The sequence below is a fragment of the Ixodes scapularis genome, unplaced genomic scaffold, assembly GCF_016920785.2.
Source record: "Ixodes scapularis isolate PalLabHiFi unplaced genomic scaffold, ASM1692078v2 PGA_scaffold3__209_contigs__length_174095766, whole genome shotgun sequence".
Taxonomy (NCBI): domain Eukaryota; kingdom Metazoa; phylum Arthropoda; class Arachnida; order Ixodida; family Ixodidae; genus Ixodes; species Ixodes scapularis.
The window spans coordinates 91,812,940-91,839,900 of record NW_024609868.1 but is presented as its reverse complement, the minus strand read 5'-3'; the positions used below and the strand labels follow the sequence as shown (position 1 = coordinate 91,839,900).

Genomic DNA, 26,961 nt, shown 5'->3' with positions numbered 1-26,961 from the left:
GTCATCAGTTTGAAGCGCAAAAACGGCACCTATTTTCCTCAATCCCAAAGGAGCAAAGTAAAGCTGATGGATTTCGCCTTCAGTTCCATTGGCTGGCGCGCATCGACAGGTTTCCCATTTGCCGCTGCGCTGGTCAGTTTCCACGACCGCTCACCCCATGGCACTGCGTGTCCATCAGCGCACTGTTAACACGGAGCATCCAAGGTCAGCGTGCCCAGGGGAGCATGCGCGCTGAGCTGCGACAAAAAGTATGCAGCTGCAGACGAAAAAAGGAGCGGACGAGCGGCTTGCATGCTTTCGCATTCACAACTCGCAAGAAGTGCATATGTGTGCCTCAAGCTTTTTTTTTTTGCTACAATTTAGTGCAACACTAAAACAGCATCGTCAATGATCATAATTAGTGATGGGCCAAAGTTTTGCCGAGCTTTCTGAAATCGAAGACCGCAGATGAAATAAGGAAAACACACTAACGTCTCAATGAGCAAGGAGCGGAAGTATGCTGGTTAAGAAACATAATAACCTAAACCCCGAGACAAGATAAAAAATGAGCCAAGCAGAGTTCAAACCGAACACCGATACAATCAGTGTCCAACACACGCTTAGATTATGTGATCAAACTATAGCAGGCTCAAATCACCGACACAGCAGCTACTGGATGGCACGCACCTTTCAAAGGGTCTATTGAAGTTTTGTGCCATTTCCAGTTTAAAAGCATGCGACTTAAACCAGTCACCTGCTTGCTTCCCTTCCCTTTCTGGAATATTTGACAAAGGTTCAGCAAGTGGTATACGATAGTATCCATTTTATTAGCTCTTTCTGCAGCATAAATTGCAAAATAAAATCATTGTTCCTTTTAAATGCACATTTACCCCTGCAAAGGACTTCATTGAAATGACATGCAACAAATGTGCAAGTGTGCCAATCCAATTAAACATTGCAAGTGCATTCACTCTTTTTCCTGCATTTTTGGGGGGTTCACATGCAGTTCAGCAATGCCAGGCCATTGTTTAATGGGCAAACTCTAGTCCCATTTGCTGTTGCACCACAGAACTGAATAAATGAATTCAAGCAGTGCCTCACAACAGGGACACACTTCTTTCATGTAAATTGAATTTCATTGCTTCTGCAGCATGCTTGGAATGCTTCTTAATAAAGCTTTTTGAATTCTTGTGTTGCTGCATCATCTTAGACTCCAACTTCAACTTTAGTTTCTGACAAAATGAAGCCCCAGCCCGTACTGTTCCATGCACCAATGACCCAGTTCCCACATACATAGATATCTACCAGATTTTGTTAAACCTCAATCCGTTAGCTATAAAAGAAAAACTATGCAAAGGTCGGAAATTAATAGACTATGCAACCCACCTCCAGGTGTTCCCGGTATTGCACACGACCTGTGTCAAGGTTACAAAGACGACAGAAGGCTTAAATCTGAACCACAAAGTCTAGCCAACTAAACAGGAATGCTGCAAGAGGCATTATAATTTTGAACTCTGGAATGCACAAAAAAGGATAACCAGTAAATGAAAGGAGCGTATCAAGATAGGCAACAGAGAAATCTTGAAGACATATGCAAGAGTGTGACTACCAGCCTACAATGCTTTACTGATTCCCCAGAAAAGTGAACACAAGGCAGGTTTCCCCAGAAATTGTTTTATTAACGGGAGAACTCAGCATTTAAAATAAGATTGTAATTTCATAAAAAAACAATGAAATGATCCGTGGAGAAAAAAAAATTCAAGCAAAGGCAAGGACTAATAACCGCCAAGGTGGCCAAAGCGTCGCACACTGCCTTATATTTTTTTTTAAACAAAACAGGTTAAAAGCAACTTGTGAAGTTTAAATACTGACCAGAAAACCAAACTAGCTCAAGTCCCATCTTCCATTACACAATATTGTAGGAATGCCAATTTCAATAATTAATGGCAAGCTCAGAACACCCCCACACGTGCAAGTACAGAGTTCAACCTATATATATAACGAGACACTCGCAAATAAACAAAATTTCTATAAAGGATCACATGGAAAAAGACTCCCGGGGAAACCCCAAGTCAAATCCACCAAACCAGCTGCTGTCACACTTCGGCCGAAAGGCTGTCCCACTTCGAACAAAGGGTTGTCACACTTCGGCCAAAGGGCAGTTGTGGCAGAGCGGGTAGCAGAATCCTCAATGCAAAATTATGTAATCTGTTGAAAACGTTTAGTCTTGGTTACATGTGGCAGAGTCATTCACAACCGTGCACAATTCATTTCAAAATCTGGCCAATACCCACACACATCTGCCTGTTTATGGAGCTTGGATTGAAAGAAAAGGGGAAGAAAGGGAGGGGGGAGGGCCAGCCATCCTTTGGAAAACGTGCGGACGTCGTTTCAATTTGCAATTTCATTGTGTCAATGGATGCCGTGCCGTCACGGCGCGCAGCGTGGCTGCCACACCCACAATGTACACGTATGAAGGAGAAAACAACGTTAAAGAACCAATGGCTTGGGGACTTCCCACGGGAATTCTTTACGTCCGAAGTGTCCGTAAGCACTCGTGCTCTGGTAGATTGGGTTCTTGAGGCACAAGTCCCTGCAAAAGAAAACGGTCGCTAAGTTGACGTGAGTGGCCGGTCACGCTGTTCATATTGAGTTTTCCGGCTTACATGATTTAGCTACAACTCAAGCAATTTCTATGAGATCTGATTTCTATGAAAAATTTCAGTTAATGACACTTATGTGAATGAAGTAAAATGGACAAAAGCCACTGAGTGGTAAGATAGATATATGCACATGAAAGACGCATGTGGTTGAAGACTTCCCTCGTGTTCCGAAAAAATATATGGGGTGTTCACGAAATGCAGGTCAAAATTTTCTTGTAAACACTACGCAGAGTACAATACAAAGAAAGAATGATGCCATACTGGTCGTTTAGAGCATGCTTAGAGTTTGAAATAATTAGCTGAAAAAACAAATTTTTAGTTAGCAAAAATAAAGGTATGGTTTTAGTTTAAAACTTGGTGGGCATCATCAGAAAACACTAGCAATTACATCAACCTACACAATGACCCACAAGTCTCTCGAAGCTGGAAGAAACTGAACAGCATTGCATATTAGAACAGCAGTAGACCCTAACTGACATGTTCCCAGTCTATGTGTTTCTTTTAATGTCATGCTACCAACGCTGGTCCCATTAGGCTCCTATAGATTTCCGAACAACTTCCGATTTGCTGCATCAGACTTCTTTATTACGAACGAGTCTCGAAAGGAATTCGGGCTTTCCCAGCAGAATGCTAACCTCTCCTTCTCTTCCCCCGGCAAGCGCTCGTGTTTTGACGCGGGGGGTGCATCTGGGTGGGCTCGGTGGGCTTGGAAATTTTGCTCTCTCTTATAGACCGACATTCCTGGTTTGGTATGGCAAAGGAAAAAAAAAATGCAAACCAATATTGGAAGCGGAGCTCGGGCACTTTGGAATGCCCGGGTGTACCGAAAATGTATACCCGCAATGCTACAAAGGCACTGCCAAAGCCGACATTTGAGTTTTCCCGCACAGTCCAGCAGGGTAATGTGGCCTGTCGTATAACTTCCAAGTCAAGCAGGCAATCTATAAAGTACAATATTTTGTTAGTTTTGTTTTTTAAGGTGACAGCTTTACAAAAGACACTTTGCCGAGATTTCGAGCTCGTGGGCTGTCGCCACTGCTTTGGAAAAACCCTTCTCTCCCCTCGACGTGAGGAGAGGGAAGTCGGGTCGTTCGGTCGGAAAAAGAAGACGGGGGAGCCCCGGAATCTTGCTAGTAACAACGCGAGAAAGGGAGGGTCTTCCTGTCGTCTGCCTGAACACTTGTTTCCAAACATTACTCGCACTGCACAGAATCCCACTTTGGCAGTATCCAGTTGCTACGCGCAATGTTTGATGGTTTCAGAAACTTCCATTGCGCTTACCCACTTACTTCGCATATCACCAAGCACTGGTGGTTGTCACCAGTGGCATCCACGACGCCTACCACGACGGCCATTAGGATTAACCACGTCACACCACCGTCCTCGATACGTGAAAGTACCATTCCACCCGCGTTGCGTGACTGTGCTACAGCTATTGCTTTCATTTCTTTGCACAATGTAAAAAAAAAAAAAAAAAAAAAATCGACCTTTTTTTTTTTCTTTTTTTTTTTTAAAGTTTTGCTGGTGTGAGTTTTCTAAGCATTCATTTCGTACCGTCAAACTTCTTGCTACCCGCCGAGAACAAGCTACACAGGCCTCAATTGCAAATTTGGCGTCATGTTTCGAGCGTTGCCTGTAGAGCCTTTCAGCCTCTCGGACAAAACCTAAAAATTTAATAGCCTTGCAAAAAAAAAGAGACAACATTACTGCGACTCGTAATATGGGTTACTAGTTCAGATGTGTCTATTAATGCATTGAATAAATTTTGAGGCAAACTGGAGACCATAGAAATTTTGCCAGTCTCCCCTTAAAGTCGTTTATTATATATCGTAAAGTTTTACTCCAGTCCCCTGGAAAACGCGTCGATGGTGTTCAACCGCAGTTTTATTGTCAAGCTTGAACCCCACTCACCGGATGATGACTCCTGGTCGCAGATCAAAGTTTTTCTTGACTATGTTGAGGAGTTCCTTCTGAGAGTACTTCGAAGTGCCGTAAGGCAGCACCGTGATGGACAGGGGCTCTGCTATGCCGATGGCGTACGAGACCTGCGAGGAAACAAGTCCAGTCATCGCCACCATCGTCGGTCGGCACGCCGCCACACGAGCAGTGATGTGATTGGCCTAAGCCGTTTTGGAGCACCTTTTGGAGCAGCCACAATAGTGTTTTGGAGCAGCAAAAATGGCCTTTGGAGCAGCCAAGACAGTGTTTTGGAGCAGCAAAAGTGGCTTTTGGAGCAGCCAAAACAGTGTTTCAAAGCAGCAAAAAGTGGCTTTTGGAGCAGATATTTTAATACAAATAAAAAATATTTATTTTAAGTGCTGGACAAAGGAAGGGCTCTTTGGTCGCCACAATAAGCAAATTATGGTCAAGTTAGACGACCTGGGAGTCTTTCAAGTTGTTAACTGAAATGTCAATGACACAACATATTTTGCGATGCTTCAGTTAAATGACATATATATATGTGGCCACTATAGATAAATAAGAACCAAATTGCACATATTAAATTTATTTGAAAATGACCAGCTTAGCAGTAAATATGAAAGCATAAACTTCACTAATTATATAATAAATTGAAGCAGTATCCAACTGATGAAACACGTAACTACTGCAATACAATACGAAACTGTACACATGAAAAAGGTGCAGTACGACTGGTGGGTGCTTTTCCTTTTGCTTGTTGAAACTTTCTGCAAGGCTGCTGCAAGCCTCGCTTAGCTTTGGGCAAGTAATGAATGTCCACTTTCAATGTCTCCAAAGAGACGTTGAGACATCCCACAAGTGTACAGTGCTGTAGGCCTTGCCGAGCAATTTCAAAACGTCACACACCGTTTTACTGGTTCCCGACATGCCAGAGTTTCGTCAGAAACAAGCAAATGTAAAGCAATGGATTGCAAGCGTCCCGGCTGGTGCCTCTGTCGTGCAATCATGTTCGCATGCACGTGAGGGCAACTTCGACAGCTTGCAGTTGCACGCGCTTCGTTATGCAAACGGAGACTGCTGTTCGATCGAAACCGAAACTCTGCCACTCCGCTCAGTCGCCATCTGGTCCCCAAAATTGTATGCAAAATGTAACAATCCAGCATAAAAAAAAAAAGAAAAACAGTCCAGCGGCGCGTGCTTGCAAGGCCAGTATGCGAGGCACAAGCTAATTTAAAGGGTTAAAAAGCGCAAACAAAACAAGGACAATAAAGCTAATAAAAAAACAAAAGAAACATGAGCGCATCAATGCAAGACATCGCGAGTCAGGGTCAAAAAGTTCTTGGAGCGCTTTGTGCAACAACTGAACTCAAGATAAACAAGCGCGCTGTGCGGGTTCAGCGTGCAGACATTGCTTTTTTTTTGCTTTAGCTAACTTGTCTTAAACTTTCTTTTGCGACAGAGTTTTCACGTACCGGGGTCCCTCTCAAAAGAAATCCCACCGAGAGAAACCTAGGTAAACAGTACTTCGACACAACAGTCTTCGAGCTAAAGGGATTTTTGTAGTAGCGTTTATTTAAACAAGGACAGGATTGCTGATTATCCTGCAGCGGTCCTTACGTTTCATTTTGAAAGCGCCATATCTGCAGCAATGTGTGGACGGGAACACCCGACGTCATAACCACGGTGACTGGTAGGCAGAGACCAAAAATAGTTGTGCCACGGCCGTTTCTTTCAGAAGCGAGTGCTTCAGATCACAAGTAACTCCCAATGCGCAAAAACGTGGTTTCGTTTTACAACATGACGGCATGGCTGGTACCCGGCAAGCTAGCGTTGGGGCGTCCATATACGCCTGCATCTATCGTTAAAATATTTCAAGAGGATGCGAGACGAGACCCACGAGAGCGCGAAATGAGGAACGGCGGGAAAAACCATGCGAGACCGGATGGACGATTGGTGCAGCATACTTTCTGTCGGGCGGTCGCTTGCGCCACCTAGCTCACGCATGCTCAATTACGGTACTCAGTTTAGTTTCGGTTTTGAAAGGCGACCGAAATTGGTCCTTTGGCGCAGGCTTGGCGCAGATTACCCATATTTCGGCGGAATGTAGCAGGATGTAGCAGGGTTAGGCCCTTGGCGCAGTTTGGTGCAATTGGCGCAGCAATCACATCACTGCACGAGGCCGCACAAAACGAGGGCTCAGATATTTGTAAACCCCAAATGTCAGTGGGTTTACCCAGAGCCTCTCGACGCGTTCGTGTCTGTCTAGAGGCTAAATCACACGCTTTCATTTGACTGTGGCTGAGCGCGTTGCGATCTCGCTTACGACGAGAAGCCACGCCGGTGCCATCTATCTGGTGGCCCTGGAACATTACTAGTCTGCGTTCACCTCCTTGTTTTTTTGTGTCATTCTTTCACAATGGGCTTGAGATGTTTTCTGACGACGTTAGAAGCGACCGTTTCTCGTAGATGGTGCGTACATGTGATCTCACAAGTGGTCACAAAAAATTGCGACGCACACGTTTACAGTCAAATGCAAATGTGCGAACCGGCCTTCGTAAGTAGCAACCAATGTGTCAAAGCACAAGGTGCACTAGCCCTTGGAAGCAAATGAGGGCGCAACACTCGCTCGATGCATGTGCCTCCCGCGCCTGCACAACCATGTTCGTTAGCACCTATCAGAAACGAAAAATGTGAATTATATCGAGGCTCACCTTAGAGACCCAGCAAAAAAGATTAGAGAAAGCTATGCTGAACGAAATTCAGAAATAGACTGCGTAGCTCTAATACCGTATTTGCACGAATATAACGAGAGTTTTTTTTCGAAATTACGTGCTCCAAAACGCACCTCGCGTTATATTCGGAATCGAGTTCAGCCACGAGGCGCGCGAGTCTGGAGAAAGCCAGAGGAGAAAGACATCCCTCCGGCTCAATGCAAAATATCCGGTGGGAAAAGAAGTGGGGGTGTGGAAGGGAATTTATTAGCTATTGGGCCACGTGAAGGGGAGAATAGAAAACATAAAAAAGCATTTTTATCGCTTTTGTGTTTGTACAACGCGCGCACGCCGCAGAAACTCGGCGCGCGCGCGCGTGCGTCATGCGGGCACTGGCCAATTCGAGCCAAGCCAAGCCAAGCCGGGCCGAGTCAAGTCAACACAAGCCAAGCCAAGACCACCAACCGCGTTTACGCAATCGTGGAACACGAGGCATTTGTTTATGCAGAGGGACCAGAAGGAGAAGTGTGATCGTGTATCAGATTCAGTAGTCTTTTTTTTCTGCCTGCACATTGTTTAGTTTCTGCTCCAGAATGATCTGGTGTTTGTGTGTTGGTGCTTCTGCTTCGTGCCTTGTTTGGATTGTGGGCTGCCGAGGAGCTCGCAAGAAAAGAGAACTAACAGACAAGCAGGTGCCGTGCTGTGCTGCTGCTTATCTGCGTAGTGGCCAAGTGGATTGTAAACGGAAGGACCTGAACTGTGAGGATGAGTGTAGTCAAAACATAAACTGATATTTCTTCTATTTCCATTGACTTTTCGCATCTGCTATGCCCCCGAGTGCGGGAAATGGACGCGGCCTCGGTTCGCGTTATAATAGTAATAATATTTTTTTTTTCTTTTTGAGGGCATCAAAACCTGCCCTCGCGTTATATTCGTGGTCGTGTTATATTCGTGCAAATACGGTAACTAAGGCCATGAAATCGCCCCCAAAAATATTTGTCTGTAGTTGCGTAGGACTTTTTCCGAGTAGTTGACAATCAGAAGCACTTATTTTCCCTCGTGTGCAAAGCATCTCGTGACACAAGCTAATAAGAAAAACAAGCATAATAATGTCACAAATGACGAGGTGACGAAACAAAGAATAACTGAGGAAACTGAAACGTTTAATGGGGTGTACTTGTGCCCAAAACAAAAAGAAAACGGAAGATAGCAACAGACCGTTGCGGGCATCGAAGTCGACGTGACAGCATGATTGAATGCCGGGGGTGAGACTGACTCTGGCTTGCCACTGAGCACCTTTGGTAGCCCCATGGGCTTCTGGAACGTTCGGCCTACAACATTCGGCGCGTAGAACATTCGTAACCCAATCAGACGAGAAAGTTCTCCAATTTGCAAGAACAAAAGGTAGAAAGAATGAATAGAAGAACATTCCGCTCCCTGGAATCGAACCCAGATTCTCTGCGCGATAGCCAACCACGGTACCATTCGGCCACGTACGCGCTCGCCCAGCGACGCGCGAGGCATTACGACAAATAAGCGAAGCAAATTTGTTTTATGCTTAAGACTAAACAGTATGGAACCTCCCTTTCTAGAACATACGATATCGACCCTGATTTATACAGACACACAGAGGCCTAACAATACCGTGCAAATCAATATAACAAGAAGCATACAAGAATTCTATGGCCAGAAGTTGCACCTCAGCAGCAGCCGGGTTAGACTGCTTGGTCACATTATTTCAATTTTATAAGCGAGCGACCACCTACATCCATTCTAAACAAAAGTCACCTAAGACAGCCCTGTAAGTTTATACCCACTTCTTAGCCCATCTCTACATAGCCTCAAAACAATAAGTCGGCAATGTCACGAGGCTCAAAAATGTCACTGCGTCGCCGAAGCCGGCAAAATAAACACCAAGTCAGCAATGTCAATAGACATTGCGAAGCTGTGCAAGGTCGCAGCCAACCTTAGAAGGAGGTGAACAATTTCAGTGTACTCCCAACTCGGCAGACACGCAAAGGCAATCCTTCTCACCCCACACATTCTTCTGTCACCAACGAGAAACGGAAACGCCAGACTGCACTGCAGCCCAACTACGCATCGGAGACACTTTCCAGGCACCACGACCCGACCTTCCGCCGCTCGAGAACGAGACGAGAATAGGAAAGGACGGCCCCGCACCTGGACGAGGCAGCGCTTGCAGATGCCACCCTTGACGAGGGACTTGGCGACCCAGCGGGCGGCGTATGCGGCAGACCGGTCCACCTTGGTCGGGTCCTTGCCTGAGAAGGCGCCACCCCCGTGGGCCCCCCAGCCGCCGTACGTGTCCACAATGATCTTGCGCCCCGTCAGGCCCGCGTCTCCCTGGGTGGGCAACGAGAACGAAGGAGAGTCAAACAACGGGGCGACCAACCGGAGAGAACCTTCAACAAAAGTTGGAAATGCAGAAGTCGGGACAGAGGGTAGACGGCATTCGTTACACTTTTGACTTGATGCTAAAGCGTCGGGTGTAATGCTAAACTTGATGGGGGCTGGACGGGGACTTCCCCAATGGCAATGTCTTTTTTTTTTTTGTTTTGTTTTGATCAATTTTGGTGGAATTGAAACAGTAAGAGTATATGTATTTATAAACAAAGACTCTGCCTATCCTTTAAAAAAAGTCTGGCCCTAAATCGAGACGTTTCACACACACTGCAATAGAGCAAAGACGAGAGGAGACTCAAGAACTATACTACGTGTCACTAGTTGCGCGCAGCGCCGGTGAAGACAACGCTAAGCAAAGACAGAAAGGGCAAGCACTAGGAAGGTGGGATATGAGAGAAGGGCAAGGAAAGAAATGGAGGGCACTAGAAGCATTAGAGAGGAGAGGAGGTTTCTTTCATCCTCCCCAGTCTACCTCGTTTGGTGTTGCCTTCACTTGTACTGCACGCAACTAGTGACACGGAGTATAGTTGCTATTCGCAAGTCCAGCGCGCCGCTCGCCCTCCCGCGGACGAACGGAGAACCAGAGGAGCGGGGACGGCAGCAGCGGCGGCGGCGCGGAAACGATGGCAGGGAGCCTTGATGCATGAACCCGTTTTAACGAAAAAAAGTGAGCGCGTTAAAAAAAGAATTCTTGTGCTCCGCCTTGCAACTGCCTTGCACGAAGGACCGGGATGTCTAATTTCATTAGGGACTTTTCGTGGATCGCATACACTGCGGATTTCTGGTCTTGTGCATGGCCGCCAGCTCAATCTGTGCTCAACGTGACGTCGGCAAAAGCTCCCGCTATTAATGTAGAGCTCTATAGTACGGTCTACGGAATGTCTATTCTTTGGCATAAGTAGGAAAAAACTCGTCGCGCAACGGTATGTCGAGCAGTATAAATCGGGAATTGGTTCGCGTTTTAAGGTCGTTACAAGGAACAAGACGATTTATTCCAAGCACTTTAAAAATACGGAATACCCGTACTTGCTTTCAGGTAATTATAAAGAAAAAAAAAGAAATGCTCGAGGCAATTTAAGCGCATCTGTGTTAGCCAGCCGTTCGTGACGAGAGCTTAGAATGCGAGTTTTGGCCAAAGGGACCGCAATGTAGCAAATAACACTGTACAAGAAATGTACGGTATATTAAAATATCCATTTTTAATAGAGCAATAAATAAAGACCCTAAACACGCCAATTATGTTAATAGGCAGTTTTTGCAAAGCGTACGGCACCCCTAAACTTCAGTTGGACGTACAGCGCACTGACGTTCAACCGGCGCTACCAACTTTCACGAGCGGCTTGATAGCCGAGTTGTACAACTTATTAAAATAGTTTAAGTAAATGTAAATGGCTGTAAAAATAAAAAAAATAATCGGGGTTTTCTTGGCTTCACTGCGAAACGTTGGTGTTTTTTGTTTTTTTTTCCTGTACTTTATGATGCACACTTTAGCTGTTTAATATCTTATACTGCGCCGTCATCAAGCCTCTCGTAAAAGTTGGGGCCGTCAGTTTGACGTCAGTGGGCTGCACGGCGAACTGAAGATTTGGAGTGTCATATATGTGACAAGAAGTGTAAAGACTACAACAATTTTTTTTTTTTTTTTTTTTTTTTTTTTTTTTTTTTTAGAGTGATGAGCACGGCAACGCCTAAAGGTGCTCCAAAACGGCCTAAGCCGTTTTGGAGCACCTTTTGGAGCAGCCAAAACGGTGTTTTAGAGCAGCAAAAGTGGCCTTTGGAGCAGCCAAAACAGTGTTTTGGAGCAGCAAAAGTTGCTTTTGGAGCAGCCAAAAGAGTGTTTCGGAGCAGAAAAAGTGGCTTTTGGAGCAGATATCCTTAGAAAAATAAACATATTCCTTTTAAGTGCTGGACGAACGAAGGACACTTCGCTCGTCGCAATAAACAAATTATGGTCAAGTTCGACCACCTGGGAATCTTTCAACACGTAACTGAAATGCCAATGACATGACACATTTTGCAATGCTTCAGTTAAAATATGCATATATATGTACCGTTAAGGGGGGACATGGGCCTAAATTTTAAATTTTTTTGAAAAAATTCATTTTTCAATTTTGATGTGTTTAGTTTTAGAAACTAATTATACACCCTTACACCAAATTTGATAACCATATGCCAAATATTTACATTGATATAAAATATTTTCAACACATTGTGAGGCAGTAACAAAGTAAAGGAGTTCAATGTTTGAATGCATTTTTCTCAGTTCCACTTTTTGCTGCAAATTTCATACGAAGGAATCTTTTGTTCGAAGGTGAAAGTATTCTAATACCACAATCAACATGTTTCTGAACTGAAATTTACTGGGGAATCGGGCTATCTACTTTATTTGGTTTTAAGTTGAAGTCCTCAGTGATAAAAAACTAAGTTTTCAAAAATTGACATAGAACAGATATGCATCTCATAGTTTGAGGTAACAACTTTTCCTAAAATTTTTACATTTAAGTTATTAAAACTAGATAGCCCGAGGTCCCATATTCCTTACTTTATATTCAACCAGTCAAAACGGTGCTTAATAGCTTCATTTGCATATCATAGATTTCTTAACGAAGAGTGACACATCACCTTATGCAGCTATGTAAATTTGCCCTAGAGAGCTGAAAGTTTGCACAGTACACCTACATCTGAAGCTAAATCTTCCCTGCAAATTTCATTCCGATCTCTCGAGTAGTTCAAAAGTTCGACCTCTAGCCAGTGTCCCCCCTTAAAGATAAATAAGAACCGAATTGCAGATAATAAAATTTATTTGAAAATGACCAGCTTATTAGTAAATATCACAGCATTAGGTTGACTACCGTAGTTATATAATATAATAAATGGAAGCTGTCTCCGACTGATGAAACACGCAACTACTGCAGTGCAATGCGAAATTGTACTCAAGACAAATGTGCATTAAGACTAGCAAGTGCTTTTCGTTTTGCTTTTCTAAACTTTCTTCAAGGCTGCTGCAAGCCTCGCATTGCCTTTGGCTAGTAATGAATTTCCACTTTCAACGTCTCCAAAGAGACATTGATACATCTTACAAGTGAACAGTGCTGTGGGCGTTGCCGAGCAATTTTGAAAAACCGCTTGCACCGTTTTACTGGTTCCCGAAGTGCCAGATTTTCGTCAAAAGTAAGCAAATGTAAAACATTGGGTTGCAAGCGTCCCAGCTGGTGCCTCTGTCGTGCAGTCATGTTCGCATGCACATGAGGGCAACTTCGGCAGGCTTGCATTTGCACGTGCTTCGTCGCGTGAGCGGAGATGGCTGTTCGATCGAAACAGACACCATGCCACTCCGCTTCGTCACCAAGTGGTTCCCAAAATTGTATGCAAAATGTAATTGCCCAGCATACGACAAAAAACAGTCCAGCGGCACGTGCTTGCCAGGCCGGCAGGTGAGGTATAAGATAGACACACAGAAAAAAGAACCTGAGAGAGTCAGGTCAAAACAAGACATCGCGAGTCAGGGTCAAAAAGTGCTTGGAGCGCTTTGTACAGCGACTGAAGCACTCAAGCGTCAACACATGCCCGCGCCTATTGTTGAAAAACCTTTTTTTAAAAAGACGCGAGACGAGACATATGAACGACTGGAGCGTGAAACGAGAGGTGGCGGGAAAAACTATGCAAGACCGGATGGACCATTGATACAGGGTACTTTTTGTTGGGCGGCCGCTTGCGCTACTTAGCTCATGCATGCTCAATTACGGTAGTCAGTTTAGTTTCGGTTTTGAAAGACGACCAAAATTAGTCTTTTGGCGCAGGCTTGGCGTAGATCACCCATTTTTTGGCAAAATGTAGCAGGATGTAGCAGGGTTAGTCCCTTGGCGCAGTTTGGCGCAATTGGCGCAGCAATCACATCACTGTGCTCTTCCGAAGCTTGACGGTCACAGTTCGCGGCTCTCTTTTTAGAGCTCTAATAGCCAGACGATGTGCAAAAATATCTTCATCACCCTCAAAAATATTCTGCCACAAACAGTAACATGGCTGGAGCCTAAAACGCGCTCGCTCACCACAAATCTTCACAAGTTGAGGTTTCTACAACTTTTTAACAGCAGCATGCTCGTTTTCCTAACGTTCATCAGCATCTCTGTCACCTGTAACATGATCCCCCCCTAACCGCTTTGCACTTTTAGACAAATTAATCATTTTTAGCGTACTGAACAGCGCCAGCGAGCAGGCGCATGGGATACCCTTGAGAATCTATCCCCGTCTCTTCCGCCATCTTGGAACTACCGCCCCACCACCTATAGGGCGTTGAAGTTGCGAATACTATGTCCCTGTGCTTGTTTCATTTCTTGTTCCTAGGTGCTACACCTTGTGTCACACTACATTCTTAAAGACAACACTATATAACTGAGGCATTCAATGGCTATGTGTATCAGTAGCGAACGACTGTCTAAAGCCCCTCAAACACTGGGACGAAAAAAGAGGGGGGCCTTGCTCACCATGGGTCCTGCCTGGACAAACTTCCCACAGGGGTTGATGTGGTACACTGTTCGTCGGTCCAGGTACTTTGCGGGGATGACGGCCTTGATGACCTTCTCCATGACCTCCCGGCGGAGGTCCTCCAGGGAGATGTCCTCAGAGTGCTGGGTCGACACCACCACCGTGTGCACCCGGATAGGCACCGCCTTGCCGTGGTCAAAGTAGTACTCGCACGTCACCTGCGTCACACACGCACAAGGGGTTCCGGGACTTGGCAAAGGCACTTCGGCAGAGAAGAAACGTGCACATCCCCTCGAAGTGTGCCGCAGACAAGTTCCCTACAGTCGTTCCACGCTTTCACCACCGCTCCGTGTTCATTCACAAGCGGATAGCGATAATTCTGTTTAAACATGTTGCTGTATATCCAGAGCATTCATATTATTGCTTCTTATCCCCCATCCAGTCCTTCTCATGAAGTTGAACTGCAGTTTGTTTCACAGTAAGCACAGCCAAACCTACAAGCCTGTTGCCCTACACAACGCTCGCACTACACGAGCGTGCATGCATGGCAGGGCCTCTGAAAACCCGGACCCTGCTTCCGTAGCCAAAGAGTGCTGCTCATTTAGTTTGCCAACAGCTGTTTTGGTCACTCTTGGAGGCATCAAGTCGGCTCTCCTTATTGTCGAATAGAGTCTCTTGGTTTCGGTCATCATTGGGGGCATGTCCCTTCGCACTTCTGGCTTCACTTCTGGTGGCGTGATGTCACATCCAGAAGCTTCCTACCTCCATGGCAGACACAGACAGAAGAGATGGCGGAAGGGGAAGTGGCATACGCGACCACCAGCTAGATCCAGAATTCAAAGTTCCGCGATCACTCACTACAAATGGGAAGCCAAAGAATCCAATCCAATCGTCTATTTTTTCCAAAACGAGACCTCAGGGTTCGACAGAAGTTCCCGAAGCACATCTTGTTCTTGTACCTCGTGTTCAAACAAAGCTGTCCAATTCCCACACAATGGCCTGCACGAACCGAGACATTCCTCACCTGAGTTTTGGAGTCGGGGCCCGCCCAGGGGAATGTGCCATCTCTGCGCAGATCTGCCAGCTGCCTGTTCAGCTTGTGGGCAAGCACCACCGTGAGGGGCATGCACTCCTCGGTCTCGTCCGTGGCATAGCCAAACATCAGGCCCTGCAACCAGAGTCACACCGGGCAAATGAGAGCCACCCGTTAAAAAGCGGCGAGCTGGAAACATACTAAACACCGAAAAAATACTATGGTTTACGGACAGCAAAATGTAGACAGGTTTTCGTACGGTCGACTGCGTTCGTGACTAAGAATATACGAACGAATGAGGAACATAGAAGACAATACAGGCGGCACTTGTTCGAGCCCGTGTTATTTGTATTATCTTCTATGGCACTCTTTCATTTCCATAGAAAGAGGCACCGTACGGCAATAAGTGCACGATGCCCGATGAAGACATTTCATAAATTTAGTGGCACGACGTGACTTGGTAAAAATGGAGTGAACCCGAACATATATTCTTTAAAAAAACTTGTTCTCTCTAATGTTTGCACACTAATTTATCGTGTAGATGCACCTAAGCAGTGCATTCGTTTTGCAAAAAAAATTGAAGCAACAATGTGCCTCAATTAAAAGTTGGAAGTAAAATCAGAAACATACATATGGATCTATTTTCAATGTCAAAGTGAAAAAGCACTTCCAAGCAAAACGGCATTTACACGGAGTAGGATCCAAAGTTTTACTGCTTCTCCCCAAAGTGTTTCTTACAAGTTTTACTCAAAGTAGGCACTACCAAGCCAATGCTGGATCATGAAACTTCCCACTTCAGTAATAGATATGTCAAAGACCGCGCCACGGAAGAAATAATGCGCAACCAGAAAGAAGGAGAGTCTTCTATTTTCGCTGCAGTCACCGGCAGGGCAAGAAGTGCAAGGCACCTCCTTCAGATGCCCAGATTCAAGCGTGCACGCTATCCTTAATGCTCCGGCTGAGCATGCACACTCAAAGTTCACGAGACGTCATAGCGCTAAGGCAGAACAACCAAAAGACCTCCCAGACGTTCAGACCCTGTCAGAGCGTTAGCAACCCTACCTAGGCCACACGAATGAAAAGAAGTAGAGAAAGCAGGGCCGGGGAGAGATCTTCAGCACAGCCGAAAACTACTCTCGAAGCCAGCGATCCGAAGCAAGCGAACGCGCACGGTGCCCAATGCCGAGAGCCATCTCCGTCTCACCTGATCTCCGGCTCCGATGTCTTCCTCTCGCCTCAGCTGGTGCACTCCGGCGGCGATCTCTGGACTCTGTTGCTCTATGGCTACGAGCACGTTGCACGTCCTGTAGTCAAATCCTGGAAACAAGGCCGGGGAAAGGGAGATTAGCCTTCTTCTCTCACGGGAGACTGATCTCAAAGAGAGTCTGTTCTCCTTTCAATTTGCCTTGGGAACTGTGTCCCCAGTAGAGGGGGAAAAAAACAATTCTTCTCGTGGATTTTTATACTTTGCTCAAATCTAGCGAGTACATGCCTTTCTGAATGTCTCAGTAATAATTTAGATCTAAGATATCTCTTCACGAACAAAAAATATGCCAAAATATGGCATCTAAATGTCACTTCTTATGGGCAAGTGTTACTTCTCATTGAGGAGTTTTAGAATAGCGTCATAGCCACTTTGCAGGTGACAAACGCTAACCGTGGCTTGCACTTTGCGTGCACAATTTTTATAAATTCCGTGCGTACATGAAGAGTCTTTGCACTCCTCCAAGGAGAATTTGTGACGAGTTTTTGTTGGCTAAAGCCAAGAGAAGCAATGACAAGAGCTAGAATATGTCAGCTCCAGGACCGCGGCTGCCGCCGCTGTGGCGATTGTGAGTACAACGTCGGCGGCATCCTTGTGACTGCGATTTTCAATGGAGGACGACATTGCACGGAAGTTATACGTTGCAGACGGTTTGGAAGACTTAGCAAGGTGGGCAACAATTGCTGGCAATATGCTGCTCGTGACGTCTGAACATTTCGGCGAAAGTCAGTACACTATAGCTCTCTTGCCAAAACAATGCAAGTGAACACGACCGGTAGACCGCTCATGTAGTATTCTCATATTTAAACAAATCTAAAATGTTACTCTGGACCCAAAATCTTATTGTTTTTTTTTCTCAAGTTACAGCACTATGTGCGTGAAATAAAAATTGTTAATAAGTCTTGGTGGCGCTTCAAACGCAAGAGGCTTAGGCTTTTGCGCCATGGCAGAGAAACGCTATTCTAAAACTCTCTAGCGTAGCATGCGCTAATACAAGTGCTAAATTTAGTGCTAAAATTATGTACATTATTCTAAAATGCTTATTAGGGGGACGATACAACAATTTCTGTACTCTCCGCAAGTACCGCTAAGAATGAATCCCTCACGTTAATGACCTATGAAACACAAGTTTGTTTTTCACTACACGCTAGAAGTCACAAAAGAAAATTAAAGAAAATCAAGCAACGTTAACACCCTCAACTAGCAGCCAGAACAAAGAGCCACGTGATCTGGAGCCGATTAAATGCTGCCAATGTTAATCATAGCTATGCGCTGGGGTTGGCAAAGCACATGACACACGCTAAGTTACAGAGATTGCTATGGTTCGGCTATTGTCGTTATTGCAGCGATTGGACACAGGCCACTATATGAATGCTCATCGAGCTATTGATTATCACGAGCCCAAATCGAGTGCTCACACAATATGACTCAAGTGGAGAAGGTTTTGTTTAAACTACTTGGCGATTCCCAACAGACCACCAAATGTGCCAACGCTAATACAATGACCATAAAGGTGTTTTATTCTTCTTAAAAATAGCTACCGAAAACAAAACAAAAATTCTAAGTGAGCATTTCAAGAATCTAAATTAGGAGCCACACTGAACTAACCAAGTGTCCCCTCTATTGTGCAGGCAATAGTAGACATAATGACAGTGACTTACTGCTGCCTAACATGTCAAAAAACACCAATTCAATTCAACCTTTTCACATGTTTAGTGAAAAGAGGTGCAGATTCCAAGCAACTAAAAGACACAAAAAAAAAAAAAAAAAAAGGCTTGAGGTACACCAAAGCACTTCTTGTAAGTTGTGAATGCGAAAGCATGCACGCCACTCTTCGCTCCATTCTTTATCCTGCGGTGTACAACGCGCTGACCTTGGACATGGAACAGTGGAGCCACTGCCTCGTGGACACGCAGCGCCATCGCGTTCAAACTGTTTTGTGCCTTGCGGCGCGAGAAAGAAACATACGGCAATGTAGTTCCCAGCAGAATGAACCGCTTGGTTTATTCAATGCGCGGTATATATTGCCACGCGCGGTACAACCAATAAGAGGCAAACAAACAAGGTAATCAGTGATAACACGGTCAGGACGACACCACACAAACTGATGCGCAGCGGCCAATGGGAGCCTCGTCAACGTGAGCCAGCCAATGGGGCGGAAGTGTAAAAAGTGCCGTTGGCCAGCCTTGCACGTGGTTTCATTAAGGTGCCGTTTTGCATCATTTCAAAGCTGATGGCGTCGGCTCGCTCCATGAGACAGTTAATGCTTTTGCATTAATAAAGTTACCCTGATCTGCTCCTGCGTTAGCGCTGCAGACTTAAAGCCAATTTAAAATAAATAAATTAAATGAATGTTCAAGCTTAAAAAGAATGTTTTCTTTTAAATTTTATTTAGGAGAAAAAAAAAGCTCTACAAGCCATCAAAGCCAATCCAAGGCCATGGGAGTGTTACATGACCTTGGAGAGGGGGCGCAATGATGCGCAGAGAGCCTATCATGTGCTATGTTCAGAGGGCTGGATTTGCTGGGATGGCTCGTAGCGTCCACTGTGATCGGACGTAAGCTGGAAAGGAGCATTTACTCCGTTCACCGTCAAAGGCCGATGACCAGACATGAGATTCTGCAAGGCAGGGCATCCTCCTCACCCTGGGGGAGGAGGAAATGGGCAACGGTGGACTTGGTAGAAGGGGGAGATGAGGAAGCAGGGGAAAAGTGGAAAGTGCGAACTGGTCGTTGGTCTTTAAGCTAGTAGTGCAGTGTACACTATGTGCTCGTTGAACCCGTCGCGCGTCTATCTCACCACGTGATAGAGCTCTCGCCCATACCTATGCAAACAGAGCGGGCCAGGTGATGAAAGGGAAGCGGTTGAGTGGATTGGCGGGCGCACAGCTCCCACCACACTAACAGCTTAGGGGTGAACAGAGTATAGTGGGACCTCAGCCAAGGAACAGGCCAGGTCAGCAATTAGAAAGAGAGGCAGAGAGAATATTAGACAGTCTGGTAGCAAAAACAAATCTTGCCTTTGGTGCTGCAGTCGTAGCCGATTTTCTTCACTGCGTCTCTTGCCACCCGCTGATAGTCCACCACGGCGTTTGACGTGATCTCCCCAAACAACATAATCATTCCAGTTTTAGTGGCAGTTTCTAAAAAGAAAAAAATCAAGCGAGTTTAACATTTCTGTCTGATAAGAGTGACTACTCTTGCTACGGGCAATTGTTGAGGCACTTTATGATAGCAATATCTGGCCAGTATTAGCGCATGAAATGCAGGGTTCAACCGCAGTTGCACATAAGATAATGATAAAAGAAGCGATACAACAATTCTTGTACTGCGCGGAAATACCACTTAGAATGAATCCCCGATGTTAATGACCTATGAAACACCCGTCAGATTTTTTCAACACAATCAATTAAATAAAAAAAAAGAGCAGCGTTTATTGCCTCATTTTGCAGCCAGAACAAGCGGCCATGTGACCTGGAGCCGATTATATGCTACCAATGTTGATCATAGCCACGCGCTGGGGTTGGCAAGGCACAGGACATGCGCTGAGCTTCAGACATTGTTATGGTTCGGCTATTGCCGTTATAGCAGCGATTGGACACGGGCCACTACAGGAATACTTCTCGATCTATTGATTATCACAAGCCCAAACCGAGTGCCCATGCATTGCTCGAGTCCAATTTATGAGTCGCATTCAAATATCGTCACTGGAGGATACTGTGATCTCCCAGTTACATCATCCAAGTTACGCGAAGGAGAGATTAAATGAAATTGCTCGCTCTTGTACTTGAAATTACACTGCAACAAAAGAGTTTCTTGGCCAGTAGCATTGCATGTGAGCATCCTTGAGTCCCACTAGTGCCAGTAAGCTTGTGTAAAGTGAAAAATATTCTACTTGAATATTGTTGCACGGCCCCTTTAAGATGCTACTTTAGACGCTGCTTTTACCCTACTGTGCTGGCACAAAGTTTTCTGCTCCTTTATCTTTTTCTTTGCTGTGACAGTAAATTCCCACACTTTAAAATTAGCCTTAAGTAGAGCTGTGACAGTGAAGTTCCCAGAATCTACTTGAGGTTAATTTCCTCATGCCACGTTACTAATGCTAGCATAGTTTCCAAAGTACTGCAGCACCACACTACTGCGCGAGCACAGCCTCAACTATCGCCTGCAACTTGTTGCTTCGACGGGCAAATGCTACTCGGCAAAGGTCTGTGCGAGACCCCTCTTGCTGAGGTGGCGCAGGCGGACACTGTCAGTTGACCACTCCCGTCCAATTCCCAATAGTTCTAAACTGTTAAACTAAATTTAAAAAAAAGAAAAAAACAAATATTTTATTTAATGATTTTATTTTGTATACACTATAAAAGCTGCGGCAGCATCTTAGTGGCATTCCAAGTGCGAGATTCTTGTGTTTTGCAATGGGGCAGGAACGCTATTCCAAAACTGCTTTGTGTTTTGGTGCGAAACATGAGTACGCCTTTTTGAAGCTCCGTAGTTATGCGGGTGAATGCACTTAAAAATATTTTAAACAGAAACTTAAAAACATTGAGAGGCACTTGAGGAGCAACAGAGACTTTATAACACAGACGTTTCAGGAGGAGGCTTCCCTTCTCCAAGATGTACCCATTACAGTTGCAAAAAGTTTTAGCATCAGGGTTTTTGTATTTAATACCCCAATACAAAAATGTTCTGCAACTGTAGTGTACACACATTTGAAGAAAAGCCTTTTCCTGAAACGTCAGTGTTAATAAAGCCTCCGTTGTCATTCAAATGTCTCCTCGACATTAATGATGCGAGACAAGAATCACATAGCGGGCAACATATCACCCCCCATAAACAAAAAAAAAAAAAAAACCCCAGCAATATAGAAGGCAACTTAATCACTACTGAACTGGCACAGTTTCAGCCAGCTGAACGGCAAAGCCATGTTTGGCTGGAGTTCTCGTAGCAGATCACCTCCCCTATACCCTTTCTATTTTCGCTCTACAACTTCCGTTGAAACCTGATAAACGAGAATGAGCGCAGAAACAACCACTGGCGGACGCCGCTGGATGCGAGGTGCACACCTGTGCAATATAGTTCTACAGAACACAGCCCGTGTCTCCCTGAAAACGGCCGCTAACAAAACAAATAAAGACTCCCAGCTCGCAACAGCTGCAGTGACTACGTGTACACACACACACTGTGCATCGTGGCACTAATGAGCGGTCCGGTGGTTGTTTACCACTCTTTTGCAGGTTTGGAAACCTGCGCTCAGAACTGCAAGAAAAGAAAGTATGCAGACGAGCTGGTTGTCCGATTCTTTCTTCTCTCAGGGTTTACATTACGAAGTTTCCTGGTCAGCTCACCTGCATACCGAGATTCTGTGCCATTAATTTGATTTTCTTTGTCTCGTGGTTTACATGATGATCTGAAATGCTTGCATAGTGGTACGGGGGTCATCAATAGAAGCAGTAAATTTGGCATACGACGCTAACCCGTACGGGTAACGGGCATCGAAGTACCACATTCATGTTTAGTCTATACCAAGGGTAGCTAAACTGCAGCACAAGCACCTCTTCACAGGGCCAAATGTGGCTCGCGGCTCCCTGGGGGGCGTACCCTCCGTAAGATCAAAAGGGAAGAGATATAGAATAAAAGACTGCTGTAGTTACCAATTGAGATAAAATAGATAGAAAAACAGCCACTCCACAATTTTATGGTGGCTCCCGACTTTAAATATTTCTTTTTTATGGCTTTTTGCATATGTCCTTCTGACCACCCCTGCTCTTTATCATCATGTGTGCTCGGTTTGCCGCATTTCAATGGTGTCTATTTAAATTCATAGAAACAAATGTGGCATATGAGGGTTATTGAATATCACTGTTAAGAAGAGGCACTGCCCTTGAAACTACTAGAGATCTTGTTCTACTTCAAGATATTCTGCATCTAAACTGCCAATATGGCTGCATTTCTCTTGAAGAAAGCATGGTTCTGCCACTCCATTTTTTGGACTCCACTTATTAAGGATAGCAGATGTTACATGTTCATTAACAAGATACAAGAGCCTGGATCCCTGACCTTTGATTAACCCTTTACTTTGAAATGAGAACCGAGAAAAGCACCACTGAAACTTTTGTAGGTCTAAGAAAAGGAAGAATGAAGCAGTAAAAACACCTTAAAGGGTGTACAAAAATGATAACGATGGAATGAATATACTCTTTCAAGGCAGTGAAAGGACGAGCAAATTTATAATATGAGCTTCCCTATCTGCCAGACACAGTATATTTATTCCAGCTTCTTCAGTTAAATGCAAGGACAGCAAGGTATAAATTGGCAATTCGAGCATGTCTACGTGGCTGTACTCCAAAATCTTTATTTCTTGTAACAAAATAAGATATAGAAACGATGGCACTCACATTCCACGAAAGAATGAATAAGAGCAGAATTATTGGCCACTCTATGGTTAAAAGCAACAGAGAACAGAGTAACCTACTCAAGCTATTCCAACAATAGGATACAATGCAACAGATTCATTTAAGAAGTAGACAAGTACAGATTGCTGCTGATCTGTTTTTGAGCAAATTTTCCATGAATGGTTTTATGTATTCTAGCCACCTTCCCAAGTTATAGAGCAACCAGTTTAATCCTATCAAGCTCTTCATTCCTCTGTCGAGAATATCTTTCCTTGGGTGCTAATGATAAAAAGAAATGCTTTCATGAGTTTCAAACTTTTATCACATTTTCAAGAGATCTGCACTGTGCCAATTTCAGTGAAGAGGCATACTATTTGGTGACAGAAGAGGGGCATGTCTTACCGCATGCTACTTTGGCATTGGGATCTTGCTTAAGATGTGCGTCAAGGATGGCGTCACTGATCTGGTCACACATTTTGTCTACAAAGAAAATGGAAGAACACATAAGTGAGGCTACTGTGTCACACTCACATCATGACAAAACAAGCAGCATCCAAATTTATATATGTATTACCAAGTGCTTGCGTGAAATGATGTCGTCTTAACGAATAGTGGTCATAAAGTTTCTCTTAGTTGTGCAAATGCAATTCAGAAAAGGGTAATGTGCAGGCCTAGAGAGAGGTACTATTCGAAAGCGAAATGCACCCCATATTGAGACTGGCATATTTTGCAAGCAATGCAGTCAGCCACAAAGCAATAAGTTCAAACTACGAAAAAATTAAATATGGTAAAGCACAATCCGCAAACAAGCAAGCCTTCCACCAGCTTCAGAACAAGCTGTAAATATAGACTCCTTGAGTCTATTCCTGTCAATCACTATAAACGCCAAGTTCATCATTAAAAAAAAAAAATATTTTATCACGAAGACACTGTTCTCTCTACTCATTCTTGTGCTAAGATGGAGGCACCCTTTAGGAGGGCTCCATGCTGCCCAAACACTCCATAACTTAACACCCAATCATCACCTCAAACACTTCTTCCTTACTACTTCTCCGTATAGCCTTCTCGGACACAGGTCTACTGTGTAAACACATGTGGTACGACAACGATTACGCACGACGACGGTCCCGCTTCGAGGAAAAATGCCGAGTTGAAAGTTTTCCCCGACCTTCAAAACTTAAGGGGTGAGTTTCGCAGGGAGAGGAAGCTCTTATTTAAGGACAGACAAAAACAAACGCGAGGCAGTTAGCTGACGCTTTTATTGCACGCGCAATCGCAGCACCCTTATCTTTCGGCATCTACCAAGTTCCACGGCTCTCTGTTCGCACTGAAGGAGCGAAATCCTTTTATCCTTCGGGGCATGATGAGTCTCTGATCAAGCGTCCAAAATCGACCACTGTTCCACAGATTAACCCTGTGAAGTGAAACAGGCGCTCGAGATGATGAAATCAAGGGTGCGCGAATCGGAAAGAAAAGAAACAAACAAACAAAAAGGAATCGATGCGTTTTACAGCCAGCCACGTGATCAAACAGTCGCGCATCAGCGCACTGACGAACGCCGATCTCTTCGCTCTTTTACGTTCCAGTCTTCTCGAAGAACCGCGGCGATAGCGATAACGGCGCCTGCTCGTTTTCTTTTTTTAATCATTTTTTTTGGTTTTGATAAAGCGCGTGTTTCACGCGAAACTGTTGCAACGCGGTTTCGCCGTGCTTCTGGCGGCGGAGCGCTAACCCTAATCAGCGTGGATTGACCGCCACTGGGAAAACGTGCTACTTTTTCGCGTTCACGAGCCCACCCGCCTCTCGCGCAGTTCTGAAGTGTACGCTGCCCGGCCAGTCCCAAATCAGTCCAGTTTTCACGAACTCGATGAACAGAACGTCGCTATTTCTCTCCTTTTTACCGCTGCTAGCGTATCACTCTCACTTTTATTTGTCCTCAGCATCTCGCTTGAGAAAAAGCGCGGCCTCCTAGTCGCTCCGGTACCTCGAAAGCGGAAGACCGGAGAAAGATCAGCGTGCCCTCGGAGTAAAACCGGAGTTTCGGCAAGAAAACCAGCGAAGCGCCCGTTATGGAAGCCGAGAAAGCGGTATCGAGAAGTTGGGAAGCGCGAATGAACTTACCGGCATGTCCCTCGCCGACCGACTCCGAACTGAACAGAAATGTCTCCAATGAATCATCGCTGAGTTCTTCGTTGTCGTGAACGTCGTGCACAGCTTCCCCGTTGGTGATAACGTGGTTTCCTACGTTATTGTTCAGTGCCATGATTGAACTCAGGCCTGACCCTGTATCAAGCCTGCGCCGACGCTACGATTGAGGATTTGAGAGGCGAAAGCGAGGGTGTACGCTCCTTTATATAGCGTGACGCTCGTAGTCACGTGGTCCCAAGCTCCTCCTTTCATCGAGTGGCGCGACGTTTGACTGGGCGGAGCAGAATGAATGAACTCTGCGCACAGGTGTGACATTTCCTTCGGATCTTGATGTGTTTTATTTATTTATTAATTTTTTTGCGACGACTGAATCGTGCAGTAATTTTCCCAGCTCCATCCGCTCGTTGCACTCGATGCACCGGATTTGAGAAATTAATTCCCGCTGACATTCGACTTCGACGGAAATGAGATGTCCATAGCTATAACATCCCCCGCTCCGACAGAATTGTGCCCATGCTTTACCAGATGTAATGTGCGGAAGATTTATACGAATAGTAGCCCTCCAGAACGAAACAAATTGCGAGCCCCGTTTGATGCATCTACTCGTTCGTTGCGGTTCCACTCATTCAAAGACTCCAAGATACCGAACTGAAAAATGGACGTCGAAAACACATGTTCCATTTTCGCATGGCACTAGACACACACACACACACACAAAAAAAAAAAAAAAAAAAAATTCATTTTGTAAAAAAAAAAAAAGTCTACAACTGTATTTTATTCGTTTAATTTTCCAACGAGTTCTAATCACGACTGTGATCAAGAGTAAGGTCACAGCAAGACGACGGAAAAATAAGACGAATCCCAAGGCCCGACTGACAAAGAGGGAGAAAGAGAGGTCATAATTAATTACACATGTTACAGCCGCAGCACGCCTTTGGCTTCACACCTTTCATATACAGGGTGTCACAAAAGAAAATTTACACGGTCTTTTTTACCGTAAAAATAAACTAGGCATCGCCGAACGCTCATTCTCCGCCCAAAGGTAGAGCTAGAGGTCACAACCATATGCCAAAGTTTCAGCCCGATCCGATAACTTAATCAAAAGTTATAAGTGATTTTCTGAAAAGTTCAATGGGAAAATGGAGCCCATTTTTGCCAGTTTTCGGTTTCTGGTGCCATACAACCCCATGTGTTTGAAAACTCCGTCGGCCGCCATTTTCCCATTGAAATTTTCACAAAATCGCTTATAACTTTTGATTAAGTTATCGGATCGGGCTGAAACTTTGGCATCTGGTTGTGACCTCTAGCTCTACCTTTGGGCGGAGAATGAGCGTTCGGCGATGCCTAGTTTATTTTTGCGGTAAAAAAGACCGTGTAAATTTTCTTTTGTGACACCCTGTACACAGGCTACAACAGATGGCTTGCTGTGGTTTGCCTCATGGCAGCCCCTTGCATCGACGGTGCAGGCAGCCACCATCCGTCTGCTTTGTCGACCCCTGGCTCCTGGTGGAAGCTCCTCCCGCCCCTTTCCACTTCAGCGGAGTGAACGGTGGAGAGGAGGCCGCCTTCTCTCCAGCTTTTGCACTACTAAAGTAGAAAGGGGTGGGAGGAGCTTCCACTTCTTTCTTGACCTGTCACCGACAATAGTGGATGCTCCCCGCCTCCAGCCCCTCCTCACCCGAACAGCAAGACATCATGGTTCTTCGTGGTTGCCTCGTGCTGTAGCACTGTGGCGACAGCTGCCCTCCACTCTCACACAAACATTTCTCCTTGATTGCCACGTCCTTGGACCTATTCTGAAGGCTGTGCAGCACGTGTAATGAACTCTGACATACCTTCCCCCCCCCCTCTCTCTCTCTCTCTTTTTTGCGCGTGTCTGTGTGCAATAATGGGCCCAAGGTTGGGACCGCAAGCCTTCGTATACGGGCATCACTGCCTTT

General features: G+C 45.2%; 1 protein-coding gene across 1 annotated transcript; it reads right to left on the bottom strand.

Annotated features, from left to right (window-relative positions):
* Nucleotides 1–1,637: 1,637 nt before the first annotated feature.
* On the bottom strand, nucleotides 1,638–25,244 carry LOC8029923 (S-adenosylmethionine synthase). The gene is made up of 9 exons (XM_029992856.3): nucleotides 24,995–25,244; nucleotides 23,276–23,353; nucleotides 19,499–19,621; nucleotides 16,420–16,532; nucleotides 15,207–15,350; nucleotides 14,182–14,400; nucleotides 9,455–9,637; nucleotides 4,554–4,687; nucleotides 1,638–2,572 (listed from the first exon to the last, which is right to left on the bottom strand). The coding sequence occupies exons 1-9, from the start codon at nucleotides 25,134–25,136 to the stop codon at nucleotides 2,470–2,472; spliced, it is 1,239 nt and encodes a 412-aa protein (XP_029848716.1). The 5' UTR covers nucleotides 25,137–25,244; the 3' UTR covers nucleotides 1,638–2,469.
* Between the last annotated feature and the right edge of the window lie 1,717 nt (nucleotides 25,245–26,961).